Raw genomic sequence first — 21,160 nt, 5'->3', positions numbered from 1 at the left:
GCACCCTGGGGAAGTGGGGAGACCAGAGCAGTGGCAGGACAGAGATCACAGAGCGCGAGGACCGTGCGGATAGGTGACCCCGACGACCCCAGACAGTCGGCGCGCTGCGATGGCGACCGAGAGCAGCCTCGAATCAGGAAGGGACCCTGTCCGCGCCAGACCCGCTCAGCTGGTAAGTCAACATTCCTTCTGCCTCACGGACAGAGACCATAATCAAACACACTCTGGCTGGTCCTGTCTGCGTTCATATGCTGATTCCTTTTTATCCCCCTCTAACGTACCGGACAAACTCAACCCGTACCCGTGTTTATTCTACTGCACTGAGAAAATCGTTTATATTGTTTACGGAATGATCGCGCATTTGGCTTAAAAACTTCTGACATTACATAACCCCTGCTCTGCTCTGAACCCTGGACCAGCTGGGTGTTTCACGCCAAACTCCATGCCGAGCAGGCAGCTGATAAAATGATAAAGCGATAAATGCTGATTTCATTATCTTAAATCGGTTAATCACCATCCGTGAAACATCCATATTCCCTACATACAGCTTAGGTCTGTGAATCACAGATTAACTGGCCTGTTTATTGGATATGACTGATGTAAGAAGCTCAGTGATTAATCCAACGTGCAGAATGTTTTTCTGAAGGAAATTAGGACCGTGGTGTAATGGCATACAGTGTTTCGCTATACTTCACCTGTAAAGTCTAAGTGGAACTGAAGATGACATGAACCTTCTGACCCCCTGATGCTGAACTAAAGTATCAGATAAACTACCAGTTGAAGTCCTTGCACACCACAGCTTATTACACTTCATGTATTTCATAAACTGCAGATTCTTTATTCTTCTTAAGCATTGGAATGCTGAGTGAACAACTAAAAATGAAAATATAAGTCAAATAAAAGAAGTTTCCTTTATAACATGGAAAGATTATGTAACAGTGCATGTCTGACATCCTATTAACCGGTTGTGTGGTGAGTCAAATTCTAGGCTGTCCTTTAACTTTAAATGCATTAGTTATTTGTTTCATCCCATGAAACAGAGCAGTATTTAATGTCCCTTGTAGAAAGATTTGTTTCTGCTCTTATAACTGCTAGAGGAGGTTACTTTTTATGAATCAAAGATGTGACATTTTCTCGCTAATAAAGGTACTCAAATGATGAACATGCTGTGAATTTATTTGTTAGCAAAGAATATTGAGTGCATATTTAATAAATGTCAAGTGAGTAACATCCAAATGTCAAGAAAATCTCAGCGTGTGAAAAAAGAACTTTTGACTGGTAGCAAACACAAATTATTATAACTTATCTGCTGACACCTGGGAGAAAAACAGAATACAAGAAAAACAGAATACAGACGCTCCTCTACTTACAAACTTTCAACTTACGAACTTTCAGACATCCGAACGAAGAGGACTGTAAGTCCAAATTGTGTTCATTGGGCTCCTGTTTCCTGTCCACAACATCAATTTTTTTCTGAGCACAACTTCCGGCCGCTATTCCCGCCACGCAGCAGTGTAGCGTGCGTACTCCCGGCATCCTAGTTCTTTGTACTTGCGTATACTCTTAAAATGATGTTCAATAATGACTTACGAACATTTCAAGTTACGAACGGCCATATTTCAGTCGCAAGTAGAGAAGTGTCTGTAAATGAACTGAGACCTTCAGAGATCAGCTGAGTGTCAGACTACAGCAGGATCTTTAATTAGGTAAACAGCTCCTCCTAATGAGCAATTATACTCAATTATCTCTATTGACAGAAGAGGGCGCTCTAACCAAATTAGACTAAATTAAGTAAAGAAGCAATGCAAATTATAGTGAGGAGTCTTCCTGCTTGTACCCAGAACCCACAGGATCAGCTCTTTTCGTCTGCGGAGGAAGACAGCAGCCTGTACTTCACCTATGGAGGGCGCCGTAATGAGCTTGAGGTCAGGAACCTGCACTATGAGGTAAGAACCCAGTCTCTGTCCGTTCTCCTTGAGCCAAACTGTCAGCCCCACCTGACCCGAGACATCTGTCTTGATTGCAATCTTCTTAGCTGTTCATTTTGTCTCTGATGGATTAATCCTGTCTGTATTCACACATAAGCATGTCACTGGGCACTACAGATAACAGTGCGTGTGTGTGTGTGTGTGTGTGTGTGTGTGTGTGTGTGTGTGTGTGTGTGTGTGTGCGCGTACCCTGACAGGTGGACACAGCAGCACAGATACCGTGGTACGAGAAGCTGTCTGAGTTCAAGATGCCCTGGGAGATGCAGTGCAGCAAGCAGATGGCCATCGAGGGCCTCAACCTCCGAGTCCACAGCGGCCAAATGCTGGCTGTCATCGGCAGCTCAGGTGTGCAGTCCCACCTGTCAGCTGCAGGGGGCAGGCTTTTAAAACGCAAAGTGTATTTTTCGATTAATACAATAACCTCAGGAATATCAGGTTGTTTCAGAAAAGATTATATTACACATTACAAATAAATACATATTCATTTAAACTTTTATATAGAAACTACGGTTAATTACGTAACATGTAAAGTGAATTTAAGAATGACACCAGTTCGGTGTGTGTCTCTCAGGCTGTGGGAAGACCTCGCTGCTGGACATTGTCACATGCCGGGATCAGGGCGGCACCGTGAAGTCAGGCCAGGTGCTGGTCAACGGGCGGCCCAGCACCCCCCAGCTGGTGCAGAAGAGCATTGCCCACGTGCGGCAGGACGACCGCCTGCTCCCACACCTCACCGTGCGCGAGACGCTGGCCTTCGTGGCCAAGTTGCGGCTGCCCATGCACTTCTCCCAGGCCCAGCGAGACCAGCGGGTGGGTGGAACCAGAAGGAAAAGCCAATATATCAGCCAGTCAAATCAGCTAATACAACCATCACATAGACAAGGCCAATACTACTCAAGGCTCACTCCAATGGGCTGACTTTTCCATTCCTAAATTCGTTAATTAGCATGGATTGAACTAGTGTCTCTCATTCCAAATCATATCAAACTAAACTTATTTGCTTTGCTTTAATTAAATTAATAAAATTAATTTAATTTGATAGCCGATAAATAGACAGGATCTTAAACTTCTTTGTTACCTCCAAGAATGGATGATACATGCCAATTCTGTTATTACTTTCATTGGCCATGTGATGTGTGAAAACCCCCCCGCATCACCTGGAATAGAAGCAATCACTGGGGTCAGGTGACACAGTACAAGCCTGTGACCACTGCCCCTTCTACCCGTACAGGTGGATGATGTGATTGCAGAGTTGCGTCTGCGGCAGTGCTCCAACACCAGGGTTGGCAACGAGTATGTGCGGGGCGTGTCCGGAGGGGAGAGGCGGCGGGTCAGCATTGCCGTGCAGCTGCTGTGGAACCCAGGTGTGTTGGAGAGGTTAGGAGCAGACAGGATCCAGAATGGGAAGGGGCGAGTCATAAGGAGACACCACCAATAGCGTGTGACAAGAGTTAATGAAAGGGGCGGGTCCTAAGGAGACACCACCAATAGCGTGTGACAAGAGTTAATGAAAGGGGCGGGTCCTAAGGAGACATCACCAATAGCGTGTGACAAGAGTTAATGAAAGGGGCGGGTCCTAAGGGGAGACTACCAATAGCATGTGACAAGAGTGAACGAAAGGGGCGGGTCCTAAGGAGACACCACCAATAACATTTGACAAGAGTGAATGAAAGGGGCGGGTCCTAAGGAGACACCACCAATAACATTTGACAAGAGTGAATGAAAGGGGTGGGTCCTAAGGAGACACCACCAATAACATTTGACAAGAGTGAATGAAAGGGGCGGGTCCTAAGGAGACACCACCAATAGTATGTGAAAAGAATGCGAGTTCCTCAGGTTGACATTAAAAAGCAGCTCTCATATACGTATGAGCATGTGAAATTTGCATTGCAAGTGCGTTTCACTGCTGCCGTTCAGTACTAGTAGCAGTAACTGTACTACCTGCGTCATGTGACTCCCAGCTTCCTGTAGTGCTCTCATTTGTACTGTAATCCATTTCCCCAGGCATCCTTATCCTGGATGAGCCCACCTCAGGTCTGGACAGCTTCACAGCACACAACCTGGTGATCACTCTGTCACGTCTGGCCCGGGGGAACCGGCTGGTGCTGCTCTCGGTCCACCAGCCGCGCTCGGACATCTTCCAGCTCTTCGATCTGGTGGTGCTGCTCTCCTCTGGCTCGGCAGTGTACTTTGGCCCTGCCCGCGACATGGTGCCCTACTTCACCACCCTGGGCCACCCCTGCCCCCGCTACTGCAACCCCTCCGACTTCTATGGTAGGTCTATACCATCACCAAATCATTACCAATTTGGCTTCAGAAGGCAGCTAAGTCTAGGCCTTTACACTGCGCCCCCTAGTGGACCTGATCAGTATTGACCGGCGTAGCCCAGAGCGTGAGGTGGAGTGTCTGGAGCGGGCTAGGGTGCTGGCTGCCCAGTTTGTGGAGAAGGTGAAGGGGACTACAGACTTTATGTGGAAGGGTGAGGAGGCCAATGCTGCCATCGAGCCCCCCAGGTACAAACACCCCAGAAGCCCTCACCCCAAATTCCCTCCCTGAACTACTCTACCTTCCTCAGGCAACTGGTTGAACGCTTTTCTGCTGATCCTTGCCCTACAGCAGCAAGCTCTCCTTGACACCCCAGGAGCAGGTGATTGCTGTGTCCAATCAGAAGGACCGCCTGCCTGGCCGCTGGCATCAGTTCACCATCCTGCTGAGGTACAACCTCTAGGGGGCACTGTTTCATATCATCATTCACCTTCAGATTGGTTTCCACCCATCGATGATGCCAAGGTTCCCTCACCCCTCAGGAGGCAGGTATACAATGACTTCCGGGACCTGGTCACCCTGCTGGTGCATGGGCTGGAGGCCCTGCTGATGTCCCTGCTCATTGGCTTCTTGTACTTCGGGGCGGGAGAGTCACGCCTGTCTGTGCAGGACACCGTGGCCCTCCTTTACATGATGGGGGCGCTAACTCCCTTTGCGGTGGTGCTGGACGTCATCGCCAAGTGTGAGTGTCGTCCCAAGTCTCCAGGCAACAACACTCTTGTTCCAAAATTGACGAGGCTCAATTAAATTCTCACAAGCCTTGTAATTTTGATATGACGTCATTCTGTGAGAGCACCGGAAAAGCTTTGAACTGCCTTTGTCTAATTTCCACAGGTCACTCTGAAAGAGCGATGCTGTACCACGAGCTTGAAGACGGAATGTATTCAGTTACGTCATACTTCTTTGCCAAGGTACCATGTTAATCCCACTATGAAGTCAAAAATAACAACGAAAAAACACCAACACACTTTTACCACTGGGTGCCAGTAGAGATCCATGCCTGGACTTTTTTTCAGCATAGAAGTGCTTATAAAGAAGCAGGCCAGTTGACACAGGAGCAGTGTCCAACTCTTTGAGTGCTTCTCAATATGCGTACTTAACCATACTGGTGTTCTCATGTGCCCGTTTTACGTCATCTTCCATTGCCAAAGACCAGCTACATATGCTACATATACTTAAGAATATAACTACAGAGGGCGGTAAAAATCCCTGCATGTCGTTCTTGCCCCTCCCCAAATATCAAGGATACATCGATTGCATCTTTGTCCAAACGAGAACAATCCCATGATGCACTGCGTCCCAAGTTCGTTCTTGGGAGGCAAGTTAGCAAGATCAGTTTTGCCAATCGTTGCATTCTTGGTATTGAGAAACACCCTTGGAGGCCGACTTAGGGTCCTGAAAAATGGACACACACATAGACCAATCAGAGAAATGGGGGCCCCGTGACCCTCCAGCTGGAGACCACAGTGTCATCAAGGTGATGGCAGATTAGCATCCCTGTCGTTACTCATGGCGCTAACCAAGGAATGCAAGCAGTACTCGTGTCCGGTGACTCCCCGGTGCCGTGTGCAGGTCCTGGGGGAGCTTCCTGAGCACTGCGTCTTCACGCTGGTGTACGGCGTACCCATCTACTGGCTGGCGGGTCTGAACGGGGCGCTGAACCGCTTCCTGCTCAACTTCCTGCTCACCTGGCTGGTGGTGTACTGCAGCCGCTCCATGGCACTCTTCGTGGCGGCGGCCCTGCCCACGCTGCAGACCTCGGCCTTCATGGGCAACGCGCTCTTCACCGTCTTCTACCTCACGGGAGGCTTCGTCATCAGCCTGGGCAACATGTGGCTGGGTGAGTCCCGCCTTCCCCGGGACGGACCCACCATCTGCCCCGTGGACGTGGTTGGTCATGGATGGTCACAGGGTCAGACAGCCACATCATTCAGTGTCACACACTTATTGTAAAAACAATAATCAGTCATTTTAAAAATCCATAATGGTCTAAACAGTCATTTAAAATTAAAAACGTCTGTCCTGTCTGCCATCCAGTGGCCTCTTGGTTCTCCTACATCTCCTTCATGCGCTGGGGGTTTGACGGAATGCTGCAGGTCCAATTTCGAGGACTCAAGTACCCCATCACCATGGGAAATTACACCTTAAACATCGATGGGATATTAGTAAGTCAGCCCCCCATTGTTTCTCTACTGAAAACACCATGTTTGTGCAATTTTCTGTAATAATCTCTCAACATGCTGTTTGACAGGTGGTAGAAGCCATGGAAATGAATCAATACCCTCTATACTCGTGCTACCTCGTCCTCATAGCGGTTTGTATCGTCTTCATGCTGCTCTACTACCTGTCTCTGAAGTTCATCAAACAGAAGTCCAGCCAGGATTGGTGAAGATCTTTGCATTCTGGGGTCTTATTGACCAATCCGATCATTAACCCTGCCGTCCGCAGAACCACAGCCTGCCACTGGAGGGCAGCAAAGCACTGCGGTTTCAGCCCAGCAAAAGAAAGCCACAAATGAGTTTTTTTTGCAAATGTTTTGTCCAGCTTATATCTGCAAGCAACTTGTGGGTCTCCTTTATAAAGATTGATTTTATATTATTTGCAAAGATTATAAACATGAATGTCAGAGAAAGCTGGTCTTGAAAAGCTTATATTCAGAGCTTTTTTCTGAGTGAATTTTTTTTTTTTGCACTGGTGCAAATGTTCAGTGGATCGGTGATGAAGTTCTCAAAATAAAACAAATCTTTTGAAATCCATTTACAGTCAGTTTGTGCCTCACATGAGCAACTCAGATCCATTACAGATGCAGAGATACATGCAGGTCGGAGTGTGAGACGAGGAACGTGGTGAGAATAAGTGTGCAGACCCCACACAGAAAAGTGCAGGTGTTCTGCATACATGCCAACAGAAGTACAGCAAGAAAAGTTCAATTAGTACAATTAACCCAGACCAAATGTTCTCTCACTTCAATCAACAGTTTATTTAGTGGAAAACAGGCTCAGATGGACAGAAAATGCCTTGAAGCTCGACTGGACAGGCGAAGAGCCCCCAATTAGCGTCGTGGTACCGTTCTGCCGAGCTAAAAGAAAAGTGCGTCTGCAGGAGCCGCAGTGCATGTTAGCGACAGTGACACTGACATCCAACCAGCTCGATGTTACATCGGTGATTTTACAAGGCAGGTTTTCTGCATACATGTCAACAGAAGTACAGCAAGAAAAGTTGTTTTTAGGTAGGGAGACCTTCCTAACTTACAGCCTGTGCAGAAGCTCCGCACAGCGCGGAAGAGCCACTAGTCGCCTGACTGACGGGGCACGGAGAGATGTGAAGCGAATCACTTTTTATCACCGGTGTTTATTGACAACCATAAATACGTTTGTACAGCAGAATTTGGAGGCTCACAGAGTTTAATATCATTCAATTCCCACAGTTTCACATACTGCTGGCATAGTTTATGTTAAAAAAAAGAATCCTTACAGAACAGGGTGAAAATAACAGATGGGGGTGGGTTCTGCTCACTCCTCCTCATCCCGCTTCTGCCGTTGGGACTTGAGCTTCTGAGCGTAAAAACTGAAGGACTCCTGCAAAGAGCAGAAGGACAAGCGAAAGTTACTCAACCCGCACAGCACCCGGACCGGCGTGGTCGCCCTGTTCCTAGGCTATGTCCAATACCTCATTAGCTGGTGAGCCAATCACAAGCCAGCGTTTTATCTCCAGGGCCACGCTGAAACACGAGCGGCACAATCGACTTGTTTTGGTCGACCCTGGGGTATCGAGTCAAAGGGGTGTTTGCGGATAAGTGAGCCTTTGAAGCGGAGATGCTCAAAGATTACCATGTACACTGGTGTCCATTAAAGCAGCAATTAAAACTGATAAACTGGTAGATGGTCCATAGGAGGCTGCTGATGACATCGAATACAACCCACCCCCCACCCCCCCGGAGGCATTAGGCAGAAGGTGTGAGGACAGGAGAGCAGAGGGTCTCTCTGAAATGGTTTCATCCCACAGAATGAACAGCGATCTGACCCCCACAGCGTCCACATCACCCTTCCTGTGCACTGTCAATCTGCTCAGCCTGGCTCTTCCAAGGTATTATTCAGCCCAATTTGGAGGGCCCTATTAACCTTAGAACCCCCCCCCCTTCTTCCAGGAACACTGTGCGATGCACACCTTGCCCTGGCAGGGTGCCAACTAAGGCAGCGAATCACCGGTTAATCACTCCCCACAACGGGCCATCTCTACTCAGGGGCCACATTAGGGGGTTGGCACGGACGCGATCCCCGGATCAATGCACCCAGACATTTCCTGTGCGGAGCCAACGACCCTTCGCGGTAGGTGGGGCATACTCCAACCAGCAGGGGGCAGCGATGAGCAAGAGGGGCAGGGGGTCAGGGAGTTACCTCAGCAGGATGTGAGACACTCAACAAGAGGTGTGTGAGTTGGAGAAGCGAGGAGATGTATGTGGAAGTGAAGCACAAAACAGGTTCAACATAGCACTCATGATTGCCAAGTTTTCTTCTGGGGTGGGGTGGGGGACTTACAAGGGGCTCCTCGAACGGGATTGGCTCCCCAGCCTCCTTGTACAAGACGGCAAGCCTCTTCAGGGTCAGCTCATCCACGTGCGTCCCCTCCGCCTGCATGTGGGCGTACAGCTCCTTGGCGGAGGACAAGTCCTTCTCCCTGGCTGTAGGGGTGGGAATGAGCGGTAGGTGAAATAGTACATATAAAACCCCAATCCAACACATCAGTGGCTGGGGGGGCTCCCCAAAAGCAGAGCATGAAATAATCATGGACATCCACAAAGAAAAGGCTAAGTACTTTAACGTGTTGGGCTTTGGACGGCAGAGAATGGGCTTAACAGGAACTCTTTCACAACCGCCCCCCCGGGAAGTCGATCGGGGGACTCTGATTCTCCTGAACACTACATTGTTTAAAACTGCCTGGCCGTTATCATTAGAGCCACCTAACTAATCATAACAAATACTAACATTCACCAGAAAACACTGTGTGAAATCAAACCAGCCATGTGTCCCTCAGAAGGAGGAACATGATCTTGATAAAAGAAAAAAAGAAAAAAAAAAAAGTTGCAAACATGATTGGATTGTGAAGGTGGCAGGGGGCGGGGCTTACTGTAGCATTTCATTAGGTAACTGCAGACAACCTCCCTCTCCAGGATGTCTGGAAGGAGATCCACTAGGTTTTGGATCTTCTGTGCCTAAGGAGGAGAAAGTAGACTCAGTTGGTGATACGGAGTGGGAGTCGCATGCAAGGGCTGGCGCCGGGGGGGGGGGGGGGGGGGGGTGGGAGATTGGGGTTGCTCATGTCTTACGTGGCCGTTTTTCAGCGACATCCTGGTGACGAAGGTGGTGAGCACCCCCTTCTGCTCCGCAATGGCAGGAACACGCTATGGGAAGCATATGGGGACAAAATAAGATTATTAGCTTCATTTGGAACATGGGATTATAACTCATAGGTGGGGATCCTCTGATTGACCAGCACAGGGTGACTTAGCTTAGCGGGATATTGACCCGTCTTCTATATACACACACACACACACACACACACACACACACACACACACACACACACACACACACACACACACACAGGCTACCTTTCAATCGCAAATGCGTGTGTATGTGTGTGTCTTTGTGTGTGTGTGTGTGTGTGTGTGTGTGTGTGTGTGTGTGTGTGTGTGTGTGTGTGTGTGTGTGTGTGTGTGTGTGTGTGTGTATGTGTGTGTGTGTGTGTGCTCTCGCATCTGAACCGCGAGGCCCATCCTTTATGTCTCCTGGAACGCTGAAGTCTCCTCTACAGCTGAAGGTTAATTACACAGTTCATAAGTTTCCCGCCAGATAACCGCTCATTTCTATATAAAAATTAAACGTACAGCACTGTTCTCTTTAAAGTATAATTATCTGCACTTATTCACACAAAAGGCGCGATTCCCATCTCCCTGCTCAGTCTGAAAGCCTTTTCACTCACACTTTCCCCCTTTTCATATCTGCCCTTTTTTTCCCGGCTGTTAGTTAAATATCAGCAGCACTAAGCATCGATGGGGATGGGGGACCCGATCGTCAAGAAGAACGACCCATCAGCCGGCGGGGTGGGGGGGGGGGGGGAGGGGACAATGACGAGAATGTGAGAGAGGGAGAGCCTGGATTAAGATGTGAGAGGCAGCAACGGAGGTGGAGAGTTCGACATTTGACAGCCCCGTTGCGAAGATAATAAAATGATTACATGCCATTAGCGTTTAGAACAAAAAAAATGGTATGAAGTCAAGTGTCTGATCCCTGGAGAGAGAGGCGTCTTTGGGCAGCGGGAAAAACAACCCATACCTTCTGGAGTCCTGGTACCCCTCCCCGTCTGTCATACACTGCAGCAACACGCCCGAGGCAGTCAATGAGGACACTAGTGATGTCATTTTCTTTTGTAAGCCCCCCTCCCCTCCAAAAAAAGCCTCCCAGGGCCCATTAAATGGGCCTATGCATTCGAGCCGGAACCGGCCGCTCCCAGAATCCCTGGCGGCCCTCGGATCTCTGGCAGCACCCCGGTGCCATCGGCGCTGCTCCAAGCGGCTGACCCGCGTTCGCTTAAAAGCTCTACCAGGTCCGTTAAAGACCGACAGACCGGCCTTGAGGGATCCAGTTAGCGCCAGTTCCGCTCAGAGTCTCTCAAGTACTTAATCAGACCCTCTGAATTACTGTCAGAAGCTTTTCTGAGTCATAATGGATATCCCTCCAGACAGGAGGATGTTTTTAACCTGAAAATTGCTTCCCTACTTCAAGAAGTTTCCAGAAATGAGGCAACCTTGAGAGTTTCCTGGAAATGTAAGGAGACCTAGTGCTCTGAAGTAGCACCCCAGACAAACCGGGACATCCTGCTCTCCGCCCCCTCCCTCCTTGATCTTGACACAGGGGTATGAAGTCGAAGCTCGCAAACCAGACCCTGAACTACTTAAAAGTGGAGAGGAGGCTCCCACAGCAGCCATCCACAGTTACCTGCAGCTGAAAACGGGCCTCGTCGATCCGGTCCAGCTCCACGTTGGTCATGAACAGGCTGGTGACTGGCCAGTAGGAAGCAAACTGATTGGCCAGCCTCTCCGCCATGGCGTTCACTGAAAGCAGAAGCAGCTGCTCAGACAGCCTGTCATTTACCGTCATGGTTACTCCCATCTGTCTGCACGTATCCCACAAGCCACTGCAGGGCCAAGACCGAGTGCTCGTCCCCCTCTTACACTTATCCAAAGCCTCCCCGTTCTTGTCCTCTATCACTTTACGGAATATGTAGGAGATGTTCGTCGGCTGGCTGTCTTCTCGGGCCTCCGTAGTGGGGATGTAAAGGGCCTCAAGTCCCTCGACTGCTGTCTGGATGTTTCCGCTGCGGGGGTGGGGGGGGGGGGGGGGGGGACATTACAGGTTCAGCGACCAAGAGACCATGTAGGAGGTGGCGGCGCAGTAGCCCAGACACGGGGCATCAGCCCTAAGCGAATGATGCCTGAGCCGAGCTGACTGGGTGTGAGGATCCCGAACAGCGGTACTGTGTTAGAGGTCCAGCCTTAAATCATTTACACCAGAACGTCACCCCAATCACACATTAGTCCGCCTAAAGGGCTGTTCCTTTATAAAGGGGGGGGTCCACACGTACTTCTTGATATGCGCCAGGGCGATGTTGTTGATGAAGAGCATCTTGGATAGGTTGATGGTGGAGTTCAGCTTCTTGGTCAGGGCCTCCACTTCCCTCACACCCTCCACGTCTCCGCTGCCGGAGAGCGTCTGCACCAGACGCGTCAGGGACAGCTGCTGGGGAACCTGGTGGGCCTGCAACATCTCCCTGAGGGTGGCCTGAGCATCTGGGGGTGGGGCAGAGGGGCCCACTCACTCATAAGTCCACAGCACCAGGCTGCTAATCAGCAGGCAACCTCAGGAGGACCGCAGGGCATCTTCACCGGCCGTGAGCCGCCCGCGCCTCCAATACACATCGAGGGACCTCTTACAAGGGCCTAACTATATTAATGAGTAATATTAAACTAACATTACCGTTCCTGACAAAGATACGGAAGTTTCACAGACTTTAAGGGAAGAAATCAACGGACCACTGTAGATGGGAGGGCAGTGTTAAATATGGGCAAAGGGCGGGGCAGCAGATTTCAGGGGTGGGGCATAGCGGTGGGAGGGGGTTTGGAGCCCACTCACCTCTGACTTTGCCGTGCTTCACCTGCGTGGTGATCAGGAGGCTGTTGCAGGTGTCGCACAGCATAAAGTCCTGCAGGCTCCTGGCAGCTCTGGGTGGGGGGGAGAGAAAGACCATCAGGAGCCCTGTAAGGGACGCCATGGCGAAGAGGTGGTGACCCACGTTAGGGTTACCAGTGAGCCACTGATGGACGCGTACAAGACGAGGCCGGGGCAATCAAAGGAGATATTAAAAACGGCTTTTCCAGGGGTTCACGCGAGATTGATAGGATTTTATCAATCCCCTTCTCTACTGGGTTCAATCTTTTAAATAAAGGTGGGGGCAAAAAATATATATATGACCACTTTTTTTTTAATTTCTGCAGCATTAAAGCTCAATCCAAGTATTTTTCTCCTTGGCCCTTTTAAACAGGATCCGGGCAGATTAATCCGGCTGTTCAATTGAACATCGACGGCTCCTTATCACCACGGTGACCACCGCACTGCCGCTCAGCGGATTGCCGGGGGGGACCGTAGGGTCAGAATTACTCTAGTCGGTCCCAAGAAAATCCTCCCCCCCCCACCCCACAGAACAACCTCTCATGTCCTGCACTCCAGGGGGGCTTTAGGGGGACACTGAAATTCTTTAGCCCCCCCCCGACCAATCTCCCCAATCCCCTTAATCTCTCTGTTAGAGCCTCATTGCTCAGTTGTGATGCAGTGCAAGCCCAAGTGCCCCCCCCCCCCGTCCCACAATTCACCATCTCGAACGCGAGAGCAGGTCAAATGATGCCCCCGCTATTACTGCTGCCCAGGCAACTCTGTAATCCTACAGCATGATTAAATCATGGTCGATCCACCCCCCAGCAATGGGAACTGAGGAGGACGATGTAAAGGGACTTGATTAAGTACAACAGGGCGACAAAGAAAATAACATTATTATCTGGACTGGTGGAGTGCAGCAAGACATGAGTGTTCAAGTAAAAATACACGTCAGACAGACGACAGCTCACATACACTCTATCCATTCTCCTGGGACATCATCAGAACGGACAAATGTGCAATATAATACCATGGCTTCTCAGAAAGACACTCACATGTCGCGAACGTCCAGGGCCTCCGGCAAACAGCCTTTTGCCAGCAGCGAGCGGATGACCGTCAGGTAGGCGGGCTCTCGGAGGGTCACGCCCTTCCCATCCGCCTCCTTCAACAGCGTGTAGACCTCTGGGGAGAGGAGGGACAGCGCAGGGATAAGAGGAGGTGCTGCCCCACGGAAAGCAGAGCGTCTGGCTGCGAGAGGCCAAACTGCGGCCCTGTGTAGCAAGAACCAACATCATACCGGTTGGTCTCCCTTTGATAAACTGCATTCTGGTTCTAAGCCCTTTAAACAAGAAATAATCCGTCTTTGTTCTCTCGGTCGGATCTTGGGTGAGAAAAACACCTGCCACCGGACTCTGTGGCAGCGGCCAACTGCGTGCAAAGCCAGCCAAATGAAGCTGGCCTGTGCCCATGGAGGACCAGCAGGAGAGAAGATACAGGGAGTGAGACCTGGTAGACTGGCTTTAGCGCCAACCGTCAGACGGCTGGAGCGGGTTAGGGGAAGGCATGCACCTAGCAGGGGTGGGGGGTGTTGGCTAAAGGGTAAGGGGGCTTAATAAACATCTGCACCTGCAACAATCAAGCAGTAGAGCCAGCTGGCAGTGCTATGGGTTGAGGGCTTGTCGATGGGTGTCTGTACTACAAAGACCACAATGCACCGGGGTGGCATACCTTCCACACTGCCATCCTTGGCCTTGCACAGCTTTGTGAGGCGAGTCTGGTACTCAGCAGCCAAACCCCTCGCTGGCGAGCTGCCGCTCTGAGTCGACCCCTTGTTTTTCACCACAAGTGATGGGACCTTTGACGTTTCTTCCTGCTGGGCCACCGTCTCGACGTCCACGTACCAAGCCTGCACACGCCAAACATACTCAAACACCGTTCAGTCACTGAAACAGTTGGAAGTCAATAAATAAACCCATGACAAAGGGAAGAGGGGGACATTTAAGTCTCTGAGGACTAAAACCCACATTAATATCATTTGCTAACTTAGACTTTAGGACATAAAAGTATCGGCTACATGGGAGGGCCCCCATAAACCAGCCCCCACTTAGCATGCCTGAATTAGTTGGGCTATTGGGCTGTTTAATTCCACTAAACTCCAGATTGTATCAAAATCCAATATCCCACTTGACAGGGATTTAAAGCGGTAGATAGTGATGCATGCACTGTGAGTAGGAGAACGAGGTTGAAGGATGTAGGCAGCGTGATGACATGGGGGGAGCCACTATTATCATATTAACCACCCCCCCCATCTAAACTCTACAATAAATGGCAGGACTCCCCCTCACATACACATTTGTATTCATATTTTTGTGAGGACTCTCCATTCATTTCTATGGGCAAAACCCTAATCCCACCAATGACGACCTTAACTCCCACCCAGCCCTAACCTTAACCAAAAGTAACCAAAAACTGGGACACTTGTGTGATTTTACCTCAGGCACCCCAAAGGGCACCTCCTGGCCGTTGCGTTTCAGAATGTCAGCCAGTAGGCGAAGGGTCCTCTCACGAGGGATCACGTTCTCCTCCTGCATCTTTGTCCAGGCAGACTCTGCCTTGCGGCAGTCATTCGTGTCACCTGGGAAACGCCATGGCAACACGTCAGCCAAAGAGAGCAATCAAGAGGGCAAATCTGAACAGTTAACACACATCTAGAGTTAAACTCTCAGACTAACAAATGTTTCGAGGCTTAAATAGCACAGAGAAAACCACATCAGTCAGGAGAGCAATCACAAATGTAATTCGGAGTTTCCACCAAGACCTCCATCCCCTTATCTTTTAAGACTCCCAGCCCTTGGTTTTCCCATTAGAAGACATAAAGTTACGGGTGTCAGGCAGGTTAGGAAGTTAGGTAAGAAACATGGGTCAGGAAGGGGTGGGGCTTCAAGTCCAAGGAACACCTACTGCAGAGGCGGAGCATGTAGTGGTACATCTCATCCCTGTCGCATTCGAACAGCTTGGTCGTCATCTCCACCAGGTTCTCCAGGGGTTCCATCTACGGCCCAAGGTTGGCAGTCAGTGAGGGATCACCCATCCCGGTTCACAGCATGATGGTCCGCAACACTCGGCGCCACCCACCTGCTCATTGGAGATGCACTTCTCAGCAAACCACTGCAGGCGTCCGGGTCTCGCCCTGAGGCCTGGGGTCTACAGAGAAGCAAACAGCAGAGGATGGGAAAATCAGCCAAGCTCCCGAAATGGCCGTCCTGAAAAACCCAATTTGACGACCAGTTTAAAATCAGGGTCTCCTAACTGGAAAAAGCCAATCGCTTTAACTCACTCCGCAGCGCCCTCTCTGGTGGCTCAGGAGAGAAAACAGCAGGAAAGAACATCAGGTGAGGCTCGTCAAGGAGGAGGATGACATCACAGCAGTCACCCGACACCCTGACTGCTGCTGCCACATGACTCCCTTGGCCACGCCCACTTAGATGAGTTCATAACGCGTTTCCTCTCCAGACTGTGTGTATGTAGATGGGATGATCTCAAGTTCTTAAAACTCCCATCTGTACATTTCTGAACAGCCCCATAATGCCAATCCATGAGATTGATGTGCAATCTCTCTAAGAATATCATTCGAGCAGGGTAAAAAGCCACCCTCCGTTATCATCTTACACAACTATCTATACTGACAAATTAAAATTTGTCCCACTCTCTATCTCATCTAATCTGCTTTTACAAAAGACCAAGTCCCAAATGCCCCCCCCAGCTTTTTTCATTCCTTTGCTCTTCTCAAATCTCCCAACCACCCCCCTGCAGATCTAAGCCTGAGACAAATCTTCCTCAGCACAAATCCACCATGATGAAGTTATGATTACGATGCTGGGCTTGGGGGGAGGGGGGCAGCCAACACACCCTGTCACCTCACTGCTAAGCCACCCCCCTATCCCCACAGCATCAATCTCAGTTGCAGTAGGTGGGGTGCCAATAGGACATCTAGGTCACATGATTGCCCCCCCGTCAGCTGTCAGGTCATGATCTTACCATGCCCCCACAGTGGAAAAACAAGGAATCTGGGAACCAATGTCACAGTAAACGTGTGCAGAATTCTCTCTCTCTCTCACACACACACACACACACACACACACACACACACACACACACAGACACACACAGACACACACACACAAAATCTGAGCTGCAACAACACGCTCACCAGAAATGCACTGATCTGACCAAACATTTACATCTATTATGTTTCACTTAATTACCCACAATTAATAACCTTACAATTATATACAACAGATTCATTTGCATCTCACCTCTCCTGTGCTGTAAATGATGTATTCGAGGGGGCTGGTTTCCTGGGATACATTTTTTTTTATCCGTCCCCCATATAACCTCATAGGTGTCACTTGTTTTAATGAGGACCGGGTTCAGCGTTGGAGAGCTGAGAGCCAGAGAAATGGGGCCAACGACAAGGGGAGGATTCTGACCCGCGAGTCAAACATGACATGTGCTGTTAAAAACACTCCTGATACTGAATAGGGGGGCTATTACCGGTTTTTTAATTAATATTCAACGTAATTCACTGTCCTTTGTCAGTCTGTCGATAAAAACTCATTACAAAGTACAAAGTAACGGCTTCTAGAGACAGTGGAAACAGACGGTGGGCAGCAGGACATCAGCTGGCCTCTGGGCTGCATTTCCAGGAGTGGGCAGAGCCAGAACCAGACCAGAACCAGGCCAAAACGAATCAGGAAAGTTCTGACAGCAATTTGAGGCCAGTCAAAAACCACACCAAGGGACAATGTTGTGCATTGTGCTGGATCTACCTTTGCGAGCTTGATTGCACTTGCATAAATATTTACATGTGCCAATCAAAAGAGGCCAGGGAACCATGATGAGGGTGATATAATCGCTATGGTAACCACACGCCTCAAACTGGGAAAGAGAAATTACGAATTTATAGCACTCTGAGTTATTAAAGTTTAAATCACCTAATATGTCCTCACACAAAAATAGGGCTGCAATACAATGGCTGTTCCCGGGGTTACCTGTCAATTTTAATCTGCAGCCCCTCATCGCCCCCCCCCGGCAGAGATAAGCAGTTGGAGCTGGGTCTGCTTGCGTGCCCAGTGTGTAACTGGTTCTCTACATTTCCAGAACTTTGACACTGCACATGACCATCAGGGGAGCACGACCTCGGAGACCAGGCAGCAACATCGCAGAATGACCCACTTTGTTGTGGGGGGGGGGGGTTTATCAAAAGCAGTCAAAGGTTTCATCACCCTGAAAGATAGAAGTATAAAGCTACCAGGGTAAAAGACAACATTAATACCCAAAAGAAACATGTTCACATTAATAAGGTTTCAGCACCACGTCCCAAATCCCCATCCAAAGCAGGCGCTGGCCTTTCAGCTGTGCGCTGGGGGGGGGGGGGGGGGGGGGGGCACCATAGCTTATCTTGTAAACCAAAATCTCTGAGCCATGAAGACAGAATTATTCTTATCCAGTGCAAGTTAAGAGGCGCAAAACCGCCTGTTACATACCATGAGGTGCCCCCCCCCCCCCCCTCCCTGACCGGGCGAGAAAAAGCGTTTCCCTCCTGTCCTCAGCAGGGCTGTTCCTTTGGTGGGTTTTTCCACATTTATTTCAGCATAAACCCCAACTTACAGATGGTCATCAAATAATAGCAGTGGAAAGCAGGGAAACAGTCACAGGAGGAGGCAACTTAGGACTTTGGGGGGGGGGGGGGGTTGGGCGGTATCACCCCAGCATCAGAAGTTAATGGGGACAAAAAAGCTCCAAGAAATCTCAGAATGCCCCTAAAAACTGATCCAACTTTAATTTAAACTCCAACTCTAATCTAACACATACTCAACCAAAGACAGCTGTTGTTCATCGTGCATAAATAACTTTACGGAACATGTAACTGTGACTACATACTACCATATACTACCATCTGATTCCTGGCAGAGAGCAGAGCGCACTTATTCAATAAAAAAAGTTCATCCAAAAACAAAACAGGCTGATTGTCTGCTAACCTATGACTTCCTCGCCCACACCACAACTTCCAGAGTCGCCTATGGGTGGGAAGTACGTGGAATTTACATGGTAGAATGATATATTTTCAAAAGGAGATACGGGATGACCGTTTATATCAAGGCACCTTTTATTGTGTGTTAAAACCAACAGTATTACTTCCTAGTTGTAAACAACACGAGAGCTTCAGTCGCGACATCGCACAGACTCCCATCCAATAAGCTTCTCACAGCGGAGCTGGAGACAAAGAATAATCAGGACTCATTTCATTTTGTCTAAAACGTTGCCGAACAGCTCAGAGGTTAATAACATCGTAATTTGCAATATTTGTACCAGTTTGCATTCACAGTTGTAAAACACATTTTCCCCTCACGTATTTTTAAAAGACCTTCAACAGTTTCCAAAGATGATGTTTTTAAAGAAAAAATGGCTGTAAGCTACTTCATTTGAAAGACTTTATGAACTAATGCATGATACATATACAAAGGCCATTAAAAGCTAAATAGCCTAAACAAACCCGACTCCTGCTTTCCCTCGCATACGGATGGTATTCTGTACACACAGAAGACTGCGCATCTCTCTCTGAAATAGCAACAGTATGATTTTCATTTACTCATGTCGGCAGGCAATTACTGTGCGCATTTTAATCTGGGTGAAACTTCATGTATTAATTACTATTTTTAAATAGTAGCCCCAAAATTTTGTAAATGCCTCCATTTTTAGACAGTGGGGGTATAATTTACCCCCAAATCTTTAAAAATGTCTTTCTGTCCGCATACACAGGCGCACAGACACGCTGGCCCGGGCCGCCACAATTAACCTGCTAATTGGGACTGACAAAAGAAAGTTCAGGCTAAAGGAACAAAGGAGAGGCAGCCAATAGTCATCTGGAAAAGAAAGAACATCAGAACCTGGAGTCAGATCTAGAGACGCACAGGCTTGCAACAAAGATCTGCGTACAGGTCCTGTCAGGTCCCTAAGGCTGCAAGGAGGCTGAAAGAGACCGAACGCAAGGTTTTATTATTAAAAAAAAGACTACAGAGTCAGCCTTGCTTACGAAGCAGACACCACAAGAGGCCATTCTGATGGAGAGCATGCAGAAATACTTCCTGCCGCGTTCCACAAGGGGCGCCCTTCCGGGACCTTCCGCCACTCCTGACCTTCTCCCAGTCCCTCCCTCGGCTTCTATCCGAGAGCGAGTGACAGGTCCATCGAGTGGGTGGCTGTGCTTAATCACAAGTGACCGACTCAGTTGCCTCCGGCAGCTAGCTAAGCCGCTTACGGAACAGAATCGGAGACGGAGAGCCCAGCCCGATTAGCTCTTAACTCATTCGTCTCGTCTTTAGAGGACCGACGAATGGATTCATGTATGGGGGACCCACCCACCCCAGGATTCAACCCAGAGCTGGATAACAACAAAGACCGCTGACAGAAGGCAGGCCTGACTATTATTAAACATGACGTCTAAAAGCCTGACCCAAACAGACCCCACCCCACCTACCACTGGCAGACCATCACTGAGACAAACATTCATTTCTGAGAAAGAACATCAAGCATGGTATCATTAAACTCCTTAAATAGCCCCCACACCCCAGACACAGCGGGGGTCCAGCCTCACCTCGATGATCTTGCGGGCCTCCTTGTACCTGCCCGTCTGCAGGAAGGCAAACAGGAGGTCATACAGCATCGTCATCTCACCCCTCTCCTGGCTCACAAAGTCCATGGCTTGGGGGAAGGAGAGCAGGAAGTGAGGCACGGCAGGTAAAATAAAAGGCACACAGCAAGCACTCCCCCCCCCCCCATCAGGTTCCGCCTTCCCCTACTCCATGCTGACACAGAGGCCTCACCTCTCTGCAGGAGGTCAGCCTCCTCCTTTTCCACCAGGCGGCACAGCAGGTCGTGGAAGCGGGGAAGCTGTTTGTACTGCCTGCAGTGGTCCAGCACTGCATCCAAGGCCCCGGAAAGGTCTCCACTGGGGGTGGGGGCACATACAAGGGGGGGGGGAGGCATTGTGAACAGGGACTGGTCATGGACACTAACCACCACACACTGGGTCAGAAGGACAGCAGTATACATGGGGAAAGCGCTTCCATGATCAGCCAGCAGGAGGCAGCAAGGGCGGGATATTTTTCACTCTATGCGGGGTCGGTAACCTCTGATCTCTCTGTGTCAGTGTGTTTTCCACACCCACCCACCCCCCCAACCCTAATCCCCAACTGTGCAATTTGGCAGAATATGGCAACAAAATTAGAAGGCTTGCTATAGTGCCTGCCCCCCCCTCCCCCCATGCTTCTCTTGCCCCCCCTAACAAAGAGCTAACAACACTGCTGACAGATGGGTGATGGAGAAATAAAGAGAGACACTGGGGGGAAAAACACCACTCCAATTGCTTTATTGTGACTGGGCCAGCATCAATCTGGTGATTGGGTAATTACAACGCCAATCACCCAAAGGTCAAAGCAGATAGGTCACAGGCAGGGGGGGGGGGGGGCGGTGGGTTAGCCGTGAAAACGAACCCGTGTGACAAGCAGGTATTATCGCTCATGGGATTTCGCATCTGATGCTCACGTGCGGCAAAGGAGGAACGGCGGACTGAAA

General features: G+C 49.5%; 2 protein-coding genes across 3 annotated transcripts in view; one reads left to right on the top strand and one right to left on the bottom strand.

The window, feature by feature from the left end:
* Window position 1: 1 nt before the first annotated feature.
* On the top strand, window positions 2-7,036 carry abcg8 (ATP-binding cassette, sub-family G (WHITE), member 8). 2 transcript variants are annotated; one of them, XM_049002752.1, is made up of 13 exons: window positions 2-172; window positions 1,842-1,946; window positions 2,186-2,333; window positions 2,560-2,798; window positions 3,220-3,352; window positions 3,993-4,262; window positions 4,345-4,501; window positions 4,608-4,703; window positions 4,796-4,995; window positions 5,148-5,224; window positions 5,886-6,153; window positions 6,351-6,478; window positions 6,565-7,036. In XM_049002752.1, exons 1-13 carry the CDS (start codon window positions 110-112, stop codon window positions 6,700-6,702), a joined length of 2,022 nt encoding a protein of 673 aa, XP_048858709.1. In that variant the 5' UTR covers window positions 2-109; the 3' UTR covers window positions 6,703-7,036. The 2 variants fall into 2 exon arrangements, with proteins under 2 accessions (XP_048858709.1, XP_048858708.1); XM_049002751.1 differs by having other exon boundaries at window positions 4,605-4,703.
* A 608-nt stretch (window positions 7,037-7,644) lies between these two features.
* Window positions 7,645-21,160, bottom strand: part of lrpprc (leucine-rich pentatricopeptide repeat containing) — a 33,766-nt gene continuing 20,250 nt past the window's right edge. The window contains exons 24-38 of the mRNA XM_049002725.1: window positions 20,410-20,534; window positions 20,181-20,287; window positions 15,659-15,727; window positions 15,485-15,575; window positions 15,016-15,158; window positions 14,252-14,429; window positions 13,579-13,705; window positions 12,506-12,594; window positions 11,958-12,162; window positions 11,548-11,690; window positions 11,312-11,427; window positions 9,640-9,714; window positions 9,441-9,525; window positions 8,852-8,994; window positions 7,645-7,891 (exon numbers count right to left, since the gene is read on the bottom strand). Of these exons, the coding sequence (XP_048858682.1) occupies window positions 7,826-7,891; window positions 8,852-8,994; window positions 9,441-9,525; window positions 9,640-9,714; window positions 11,312-11,427; window positions 11,548-11,690; window positions 11,958-12,162; window positions 12,506-12,594; window positions 13,579-13,705; window positions 14,252-14,429; window positions 15,016-15,158; window positions 15,485-15,575; window positions 15,659-15,727; window positions 20,181-20,287; window positions 20,410-20,534 (1,762 nt within the window). The 3' untranslated portion in view covers window positions 7,645-7,825. The remainder of the gene's footprint in view (window positions 7,892-8,851; window positions 8,995-9,440; window positions 9,526-9,639; window positions 9,715-11,311; window positions 11,428-11,547; window positions 11,691-11,957; window positions 12,163-12,505; window positions 12,595-13,578; window positions 13,706-14,251; window positions 14,430-15,015; window positions 15,159-15,484; window positions 15,576-15,658; window positions 15,728-20,180; window positions 20,288-20,409; window positions 20,535-21,160) is intronic.

Source organism: Brienomyrus brachyistius, unplaced genomic scaffold, assembly GCF_023856365.1.
Source record: "Brienomyrus brachyistius isolate T26 unplaced genomic scaffold, BBRACH_0.4 scaffold71, whole genome shotgun sequence".
NCBI classification, from domain to species: Eukaryota; Metazoa; Chordata; class Actinopteri; order Osteoglossiformes; family Mormyridae; genus Brienomyrus; species Brienomyrus brachyistius.
The sequence above is the reverse complement of the archived record's forward strand: the minus strand, read 5'-3'. Positions and strand labels throughout refer to the sequence as shown.

Excerpts from the sequence above, each read along its gene's own strand:
- abcg8 (XM_049002751.1), top strand. The coding sequence starts at position 110 with ATGGCGACCGAGAGCAGCCTCGAATCAGGAAGGGACCCTGTCCGCGCC. Across the intron at positions 1,947-2,185 it reads TCAGGAACCTGCACTATGAG|GTGGACACAGCAGCACAGAT; the intron begins GTAAGAACCCAG and ends GTACCCTGACAG. Across the intron at positions 2,334-2,559 it reads GGCTGTCATCGGCAGCTCAG|GCTGTGGGAAGACCTCGCTG; the intron begins GTGTGCAGTCCC and ends TGTGTCTCTCAG.